Here is a 9,430-nt window from a genome sequence, read left to right as displayed (position 1 = left end):
AGGTAATATTCGAATATAGGAGGGTTTTAAACTTACTTTTAAAGAAAGAAAAAGAAAATAAAGAAAATATGTTCAAATATAGCCTGTATTAAAGTTAACAAATACAAAGAAAAGAAAGAAAACATGTTCTTTAAGCAGTCATTAAAGTGACATGCACATATTTTCCTAAACTATAGCAAATATGTTCTTTCATTAACAATGCGGATCATAATGCATTCAGCCAATTTTGACAGTTGACTCTTATTGTTATGGAGCTTTTGTCGCCTGAAGAAAGCCATTGTCCACTAGATGGCAGCATATATTAATTTATAACGATCCAATAGGCTGGAACTTTAGTTGTGCTTTAGTTTATTGATCAATTTTCATTTGTAGAAACTGTTTATACAAGCTTTTCTTGCCAATTTTAATAAATATATGTGAATATATGAATCATATCCCACATTCTATTAATTAATTAACCAATATCAAAGCAGTTTCTTAAAAAATATAATCTGTAATTAAACAAAAATCCCCACACAATGCATCGTCACTCTCCATTTTATTCAAAACTGTGTTAAACACACAACATCCGTATGCTCTTTATTCTATAATTCTATAATTTAGCTTTTTATGGACTTGACAGGAAATATACAGCAACATGGAAAAAATATAAGCATTTTAAAAAAGGCAAACAAATTTAATTTCACAGTTTCCAGCTGAGTACATGTGACTCCAACTTGTGTCTATAGCATGTTTTCAAAAGATTTACAGTTTTATAATTACTCAGTTCTGCATTTCATTGCAATAATTGAACTGGGGACATTCAGTCCATTTTCCTACACTTAATAATCTGTAGCAGCTATATATTATACTATTTATCATTAATGTTAGCAAATGGCAATAAAAGGGTCAGTGGATGAACTGTAGCAGAATACAAAACAATAAAAAAAATCGCATAAACTCATAAGTATATGTGTGTTCATTTAGCATTAGTTGTGTGGAGCCTCTGAGAAAACTCAAATATCTGCTGTAATAGCTACTGAAACAGTGTCTTCTTATGCATAAAGATGTGTAAAGCAGCTTTCAATGCTAAACATAATTTTCTCTTGATATTTACAGTCTGACATTTTATCCTCCACTTTTAGATGATCACTTCATATGCGGAGCCCAAAAGTTTTTAATCTTGCAATCCTGCCCTTGTTATACTCAACTTGAGTGATGAATAACTTACTGATATTAATTTCTGCTTAAAATCCGTCCTGTGTGCATTCATGGCCATGTTCGTTTTAACACTCTTGGGTTTTAAATCTTGCTGCTCCCATTATAGCCTGTGTGACAAATGCTGGTCACCAACATACAAATGCCTTCCACATAGATTCCCATTTCAGCGAATTATTAAAACAATGAAAAAGCGTTGCAAAAAAAAAAAATTTTTGTCAAGGTAACATTCTCCTGCCAAATCAAATCAACAATTGGTATGACCTGGAGACAGGACACAAAGCACAAGAACAAAATGACAGTAAAAAATCTAAAGAAGTTTGAAAATGAAAATTTCAAAAACAAAACTAAATATACAGTACATATATTGTACAATGGCCCCACAAAAATTTGGACACTTAAGCAACACTTCAAAAATGCATGAATTTCACTGCATGGATTACAAAATATCAAATAGAATGGCACCTGGAAGGTTTTCTCAAAACTAACTTCACTTTTTTAATTATTTTTGTGAATGCATGTAATCCATAACCCTAATTACAAACATTATTCAAAATATGACAACCAGAAAGTGTCCAAATACTTTTTGTTTTGCTTAAATAGCATGCTTGTACTAGATTTCTTTCAAATAAATGCCATTCAGTTAGATATTTGCTCAATAAAAGCAATTAAATTCTTACAATTCTGATAAGTGTGCTTTTAAGTGGTCAAATATTTTTGGGCCACTGTACATATACAAATGCAAGCATGCAAAAAATCCTTGGTTGTGGGTTGAATATGCAGCTTCTACATCTTGGTCTCGCTGTCTGGTGGTTTCTCATTCTCATACTCGTTCTCCTGAGGGATCCTCTGATAAGGTTTCTTCACTTCATTCTCCTCCAGGACTGAGCTCCCCAACTCCACATCGCTGTTCTGAAGCTCATCTTTGGACAGGAACTCTATGATTCCAGCTCCTATAGAGTCTCCCAGGACGTTAGTTGTTGTGCGAAGTCGATCACTGTGAGTGCAAGGGAAAAGTGAAGAAAAGAGGAAATTTAGAATCTATTTACTGAGACAGTAAAAACCGCCAATGCTTGATTGAGTTGTCAAAAAAGTTTCCTACTTTCATCTCAGTTTTCATCCTAGTTTAAAAAGAGTCTCTTTTAGCTGTGTAACTTGCTATATGGGATCTATCTGGAATGATTAATTTGGCCAACCTAATTACGTTTCTATGTTAAAACCAATTGAATTACAGGAAATTCTCGAAAAAAAAAAATGGAGCAAGTCTCATGGGAACACATCAAAGTGTGTCACCTGGGTTGATAATGGGAAAAAAATGAATGAGTCCCAAATAAGAGGGAAGATAAAGTGCCAAACGCAGTCAGTTTGATAAAAGATGCTATTTGGTTTTGCCCTATTTCATAAAAGACTTTGATTTTGTGTTGTTATTCACTTGTAAACTAAATCAAATCATGATTCTATAGATGGTCACTCACAGGAACCAATCAACTGCAATGATGAGGGTGATGTCATCGGTTGGGAGTCCGACAGAGGTCAGCACAATCACCATAGTGACCAGACCAGCCTGAGGGATTCCGGCCGCCCCAATGCTTGCAGCAGTGGCTGTGATGCTGTATTATTAAAGAGAATATTAATCATACCCAGAAATTTCATTCAGTTCATTCAGTTTATATTTCAAAATAACCCACCTAATGGTTATGATCTGCCCAAAGTTCATTTCCATGTTGTTAACCTGAGCAATAAAGATGGCTGCCAGGGCTTCATACAGCGCTGTTCCATCCATGTTGATTGTTGCTCCAACAGGCAGCACGAATCGAGTCACTCGTTTGTCGACTTTGTTATTCTCCTCGAGGCATTTGAAGGTAACCGGAAGAGTGGCTGAGCTGGGAGATAAAAATAAAATATGACAAAGTGAAATGAGAGCAAATTATTCCTGATTTTGACATGGTCCGACTTACCTGGAAGAGGTGCCGAGAGCCGTGATTAGGGCCTGCAGCAAACCTGTGATGAAGATGAAGGGGTTCTTCCGTGTGATGACGAAGTACAAAGTCGGTAGAATGATCATGCCGTGTATCATGAGGCCAATAATCACTGTAATCGTGTACATGCCGAGCTGACCGCCCATTTCAGTGATGTCATCCATCTCCACGATTTTTCCAGCAATCAGAAAGAGGATACCAATTGGTGCATACCTGGGAATAGGATATGATGTGTAAAGATACATTTACCTGTTTTATTTTAAACTATACTATCAAACAGCAGGCATTTGCATCCAGAAGCATCACTTGTTAATAAGGTTTTCCAAAATGTCAATGAGTTACTCATGCAGATGGAAAAGGGGTCGTGAAAAAGGGTCCCACACAATAAAAGAACAGGCCACATTGCTGTCCAAACAAACAGGAGTTTCATTTATTTTTATAGTATGGTGAAATTATGGCGAGGTATTTCTGTAATGAATTCTGACTTTTTCGAAATGATAATGAAAAGGTAGATTCTTTTCAATAATTCAAATAAATAAATACCAGTGGATTGTAATAAATATTTATTATGGTTTTAAAATGATAATGGTTAATATTTACATGTTTACACTATCATTCAAAGGTGTGCAATTGTTATTAATGTTTTTGAATGATTCGATTTATCTGATAAAAATACAGTAATATCGTGAAATATTTTAACATTTGAAAAATAACCATTTTCTATTTGAAGCAGCCATTACTCCAGTCTTCAGTGTCACATGATCCTTCAGAAATCATTCTACTATGGTGCTCAAGAAAAATTTATTTTTATTATCATTGTTGAAAACATATGTGCCACTTAATGTTTTTTAGAAAACCACGATACATTTCTTTTCAGGATAACATTTTTCAATATAAGATTTTTATTTTTTTTTGTTCAAGTTTTAAATTGAGCTAAATTGTTTGAATTGCTATTGTTTGGGAAACACTTGACATTGGAGTCAATCTTGAAGTTTATTGGAAAATTGGAATTGGAAAACCCACCCTAGGCTATATTAACACAGTTCTTAATATACTTTACATTTTAAAAACAGTTTTTTTTTTCGGTTTGTGTGTCTGGTATCACTTACCACATAATAAAAGAAACAAGTCGCATGATGGCCTCGTTGAGGGAGTCGAAGAAGTCTCTGAGAGCCTGTCCCTGTTCCTTCATATTCCCAATGATCAAGCCGAAGGACATTGAAAACACCACCAGCCCGAGGGCATTAACTCCGTTGGTGGTGCCTGGGAGAGGAATCACTTCCTCTTGGGCAATCTCCTTGGTGGAGTTAGTTAGGTTGAATATTGAATCATTCACGATCATCTTCACGTGAATGATCCTCTTGGTATACTGGGTCTTAAACTACAGGAGGAAGAAGAGAAGAACAGAAGTAGTTTTAATATATGAGAAAGAATCTGATCAATTTGAAATGTTAAGATCCTGTTCGTGTTATTCTGATGTAGGGATTAGGATTGCTAGAAACATTCTACAGAAAGACTCTTTTCAATATTCTTTAAATATGTTTTTTAGATTTGGTTGACTACAGGGTGTCCCTCCGGAGTGTGACCGGACAGACTGTGAGCCGCTGTCAGACTCTTTAGTGTTATTGTCTGGCCATTTCTGTCCCATTATATCGACTGTGGCCATTGCAGCTCTGCCAAAGCTCTCAGCTGTAGGTTGAACTCAAGCCAGACTCTCCAATTGCTAAATGGAAAATATCTATTCCATACACGCTAAGCTGGGCCAGCAGGAGGAAAAATGAAATGTTGTCAAGACTTGAGAGCAATATTGGTACGATTATATATTCAAGGCCTCCCAGAAAAACATTTTGGATCCAAGAGTGATAAATTATAAGTTTTTGTCCTTTGAGATGTCAGCAAGTCTAATCAAATCAAATGATAAGTTGATTTCCTGATGAACAGAGAAACAAATTAGAGTTTCACCCCAAACTTCTTAACCCTCAAAATATTATAGCAATCTATGAGAGCCTATCCATATTAATATGAGTCTTTAATATTCAATATTTACTTATTTTGGAATTAAATATTGGCAATTCATTGGTTAAAAATTAAGGAATGATTTTGAATAACCCAATAAAACAGTCCTTTTTAATTTTTGCTATGGTGCACCACACATTTCTATTTTATGTAAAATTGATCTAAAACTTTTTTGTTTTTTAAATTAGATTTCATTTTATTTCTTTCTTTTCTTTTTCTTTTTTTTTTTTTTGCAAAGAAACAGCATTGTGTGACAGTGAAATAAGCTAGATTTAAATAAAATTAAAGTTTTGTAATGATTTTAGCCAATTTAATCATTTTTTGACCATCAGTTTCATAATGTGTGTAACAGAGAGATTCTATTTAATACATTTTTATGTACTAAGATGGCATTAAAAAAATTGAATTTTGTATAATAGGAACATTCTCACCTGTTGAGTGCAGGCCTGAACCAGATTAGGAGGAAACATGTTTCTGCAAAAGAGTGAATACACTGAATAATTTCTCTGATTTATTTCAGTTTCTTGGAGTAACAGATGGACTACACCAGTCTATTACCTGATGAGGTCAAGGAAGGCATCAGCTGGGCTGACCTGCTCGATCTTCTGCTGTTTGGCAAATTCATCCTTTGTGCCTTTGCCCGGGTGGATAATCAGAACCATAATGATGCCGATGAACACTGCGATGAACGTGGTGGTCATATAGTATATAACTGCACGCATGCCCATCTTTCCAGAGGCGTGACTGTCCAATGCTGCCATGCCTAGACAGAATTCATTAGAAACAAATACACCATTCCATGTACCATTTTGATACAGATATCTTACCAAAAATTTTACAAATGTGAAGATTGGTGTTGGTGAATAATGAAAGATTCATGATTTAATCTTCATGTACCTAAAAAGAACTATATTGTTTGACTTTAAAAGTCTCTTAGGATGAATTGCAATCATTGTTGAAGTCAATTAGCAAAAAGAATTTGACTTTCCAGAACAAATTAAGGTTTGAATTTTGAACCAGTCAGGGGCCTTTGTGCAGCCCTGATCCCCATTCTTTACTCCCCTCATCCTACTGGGGACCCAAACTTCAGCATCTTTTAAATTTCTGTCTCTCACTTCACAGTTTCCTCTGTTCATACCATGTCTCTCTCTTGATCAGCATTCGTTCATCTCTCTTTCATTCAGACAGGCCTGGGAAATTCCTCCACCTGTCTGTGTTTCTGCAGTCATGCACCCTCTCTATGTCTCCACAGCTACAGCAAACTCCCAATGATCTTGTTTAAAACTAAAGAAATTACTCATGTTGTGCAGTTACAAAGAAGTGAATAAACAAAACAGCTCCCCTCACACCCAATGTGCCACAATTACAGAATAAAATGGCCAGCAAATATTAATAATAATAATAATTTGATTTAAATATTTCAATTAAATAATAATAATAATTATTATTAGTATTTTTACTAACCAATCAGAGTTTGCATAAGTGTATATAAAAAAATTAGTTTGAGGTAAGTGCTCTCATTAATTCCTTTATTTGTGTGAAGTGAAGCAACAGGGGGGGGGGGGGTGCTCAGCTTGTCTTTACAACCTCTGCCTCATTCTCACTGCCACTTTTAATAGAAGCACAAAGAGGTCACAGTCTACAAACCTGAAAATGGAGCCCAGCGTAATGCAAAGCTTCGCAGAGGCACAGTTGTAACACCTGTTTCCTTGAAAGTTGCTATTCGTTTTGATTGAGATCTGAAGAAAACTCATGGTGACTTCATTGCTGTTCTATCAGCTTTATTTTAGGTCTTTTTGCATCTCCGATTGTCTTATAAATATACATTGAGTTCAATTATGTGGCCCTTTAATTCTTGAGCTGCTTGTTTGTTGTGTTGGCATTAATTGGCAACTAATTTCAGTCCTTTTATCCTTCCTTTCATCTCTTTTCTCTTGCACTATAGAATTATCTCAGCCACTCCCACAATTCCAAATTTGCGCCGATCTCACGTTCTCATCCTATTAATCTCCTTGTTCAACTATGTCCTTGCATCCCTATTTTGACTTTTCCTTATAAACAGACAAATTCACAGGGCCCGGGACAACATTTGATTAGTTGGGTCCCATCAGCCCAGACTCAAAGAGCAGCTATATACTGAAGATCTTATTAGGCTCTCTTAATCATATGGCCTGGGGCAATCCCCCGGTTGCTCCGCCCCTTTTTCTTCTATTCTTTCCTTTAAGTGTAAAGATTTTTAGTTAAGTTAAGATCTTAGACTTAAGTATCCAGTTTTTGCAGTGTCTATAATTTATATTATCATCGTAACATATTTACTGAATCTCTTGCAAAAAAAATAAATATATATATATATATATATATATCATACCTGTAATTAAACTTGAGACTAGAAGGGGAAGCACTAACATCTGCAGCATACGCATCAATAGTTCACCAGGAAAGGAGAAATACTTCACTTCTCTGTATGACATCTTGAATGACCTCAGACCAAAACCCATTATGATACCTAAGAGGGAGAAAAAAATGTTTTTATTTTGTCATAAATCAAAAAGCATCCCTTGTCAAAAGGCTTTTTAGTTTTACAGCAAACTCTGTGTCCTTGACCAAGACACTAACTTCAGGTTAGATGATTTCTTTAGATGGTTAAAACTTCCTGAGTAAATGTAATTTCACTAAACCAGGTGCACTGACCGAAGACCACGGCTCCAATGGTGAGGAGCACAAAAGCATTTCTTCTCAGAAAGGACTTCACGTCATCTTTAGTGATGTCCTCCACTTTCTTCCTTGCCTTTAGGGAACGCAGGTGAATTCTCTCACGGATCTGCTGTACGCGATTGCGTGACCTTGGCTTCTCCCCAGTGCTTTTGGTCATGCTGGCGGTGTCACTCAACACACTCAAATCAAGCTAGCTGGGCTGAACCGCTGACCCAAAAGAGACCCTACGCAAGAAGATGAGAAAATGAGACGAACTCTATCTAGCACACCCACTGATCTATATCCTAAATCCTTAAGTTAAAATGGGACAGACAGCAAAAATGACTGGAAAACCAAAATACAACCTAAATATGCAGTATAGGGAAATAAATTGGAATTAACTTAATTGTAAGTATATTTAAATATGTGATATATGCAATTAAATTGCATGTAAATGAAAGTTTGTTACTGAACAAATACACACACACACGCACACACATATATATTTAATCTGTATGTGATGTTTACTAAATATCATGTTTATATTACTATATAAAGTTTATAATATATACTATATAATATTTACTAAATATCATCTCACTTAATAAATAACTGACTATATATTTAAAAAAAATTATTACTGAAAACAAAACAAAAAAATAAAATTTCATATTTATACACACACACAATTTAAATATATACGATACTCAATTATATATTATATATTAAATATTTATATTACTGACATAAAAGTATTTATAAATATACAATTACACTTTATATGCAATTAACGTTAAGACATAAGCAATAACATTTAATATGTAATTAAATTATAAAGACCTACAGCTGTCTGATCTTGTAGCTTGTTGCTGAGGTTCATCAATTCAGTGTGAACCACACAAATCTTTTTGTGTTTTTTAAAAGCTCTTTTTTAAATGAAATACATAAGCCTTTTTAGCTACAGACATCTTATTGTAAGTATAACTGATATGCATATAACTGATTTCAATGCTAATGGGGTTCAGCCACAAAAAAAAAAAGTATAATAATAATCTTCTATAGCTACAAGTAGCTGAGAGAAGATGAGCTGCTTACCTGCTTCCAGTGAGTTCTTGTTCTGAGAGATGCCCTGAGTGATCAGAGTTAGCCAGTCTGTGCTGGGAATTTAACAACCTTCCACCAGTAAGAAGCTCCTGATACTCAGGATCTCAGAGAGGGAGGAGCTTGCTAACTCTAAATAGGAGATGCTCAAGACACTTCAAAGGGGGGGCCAGTGGTGGTACATGATGGAATGGCAGGAAGGACCTTGCTTGATTCTCAAATTCAAATATATGAACCTGTAAGAATGTACAATTGTTTAAAAATAGTTCATTTTAAAAGGCTAATTAGCAAAGTATTCTACAAATACTTTCTTTGAAGGCACACTTTGAGGTCGGCCTCGATCGTATTTCTGTGAGATTCAATGTTAGGTGATCAGAACTCAGATCCGTGTTTCACATTTCATCCTGAGAGACGATTTCAATGGTTTAGAAGGGCGAGGAATA

At 35.1% G+C, this 9,430-nt stretch overlaps 1 protein-coding gene across 1 annotated transcript; it reads right to left on the bottom strand.

Moving 5' to 3' along the window:
* Positions 1–521: 521 nt before the first annotated feature.
* LOC128021003 (excitatory amino acid transporter 1-like) lies at positions 522–9,130 on the bottom strand. Its single transcript, XM_052607859.1, has 10 exons — positions 8,982–9,130; positions 7,884–8,131; positions 7,561–7,698; positions 5,751–5,955; positions 5,624–5,666; positions 4,286–4,557; positions 3,156–3,389; positions 2,886–3,080; positions 2,673–2,807; positions 522–2,194 (listed from the first exon to the last, which is right to left on the bottom strand). The coding sequence occupies exons 2-10, from the start codon at positions 8,062–8,064 to the stop codon at positions 1,984–1,986; spliced, it is 1,614 nt and encodes a 537-aa protein (XP_052463819.1). The 5' UTR covers positions 8,065–8,131; positions 8,982–9,130; the 3' UTR covers positions 522–1,983.
* Positions 9,131–9,430: the final 300 nt, after the last annotated feature.

The sequence above is a fragment of the Carassius gibelio genome, chromosome A10 (genome assembly GCF_023724105.1).
Source record: "Carassius gibelio isolate Cgi1373 ecotype wild population from Czech Republic chromosome A10, carGib1.2-hapl.c, whole genome shotgun sequence".
In the NCBI taxonomy this organism is placed as follows: Eukaryota; Metazoa; Chordata; class Actinopteri; order Cypriniformes; family Cyprinidae; genus Carassius; species Carassius gibelio.
The sequence above is the reverse complement of the archived record's forward strand: the minus strand, read 5'-3'. Positions and strand labels throughout refer to the sequence as shown.

What these genes read in the sequence shown, in the direction of transcription:
- LOC128021003 (XM_052607859.1), bottom strand. Translation starts at nt 8,064, where the DNA reads ATGACCAAAAGCACTGGGGAGAAGCCAAGGTCACGCAATCGCGTACAG. An exon ending in GCCTTCCTTGACCTCATCAG is followed by an intron (nt 5,667 to 5,750) that starts GTAATAGACTGG and finishes ACTCTTTTGCAG; the next exon opens with AAACATGTTTCCTCCTAATC. An exon ending in GCTCTCGGCACCTCTTCCAG is followed by an intron (nt 3,081 to 3,155) that starts GTAAGTCGGACC and finishes TTTATCTCCCAG; the next exon opens with CTCAGCCACTCTTCCGGTTA.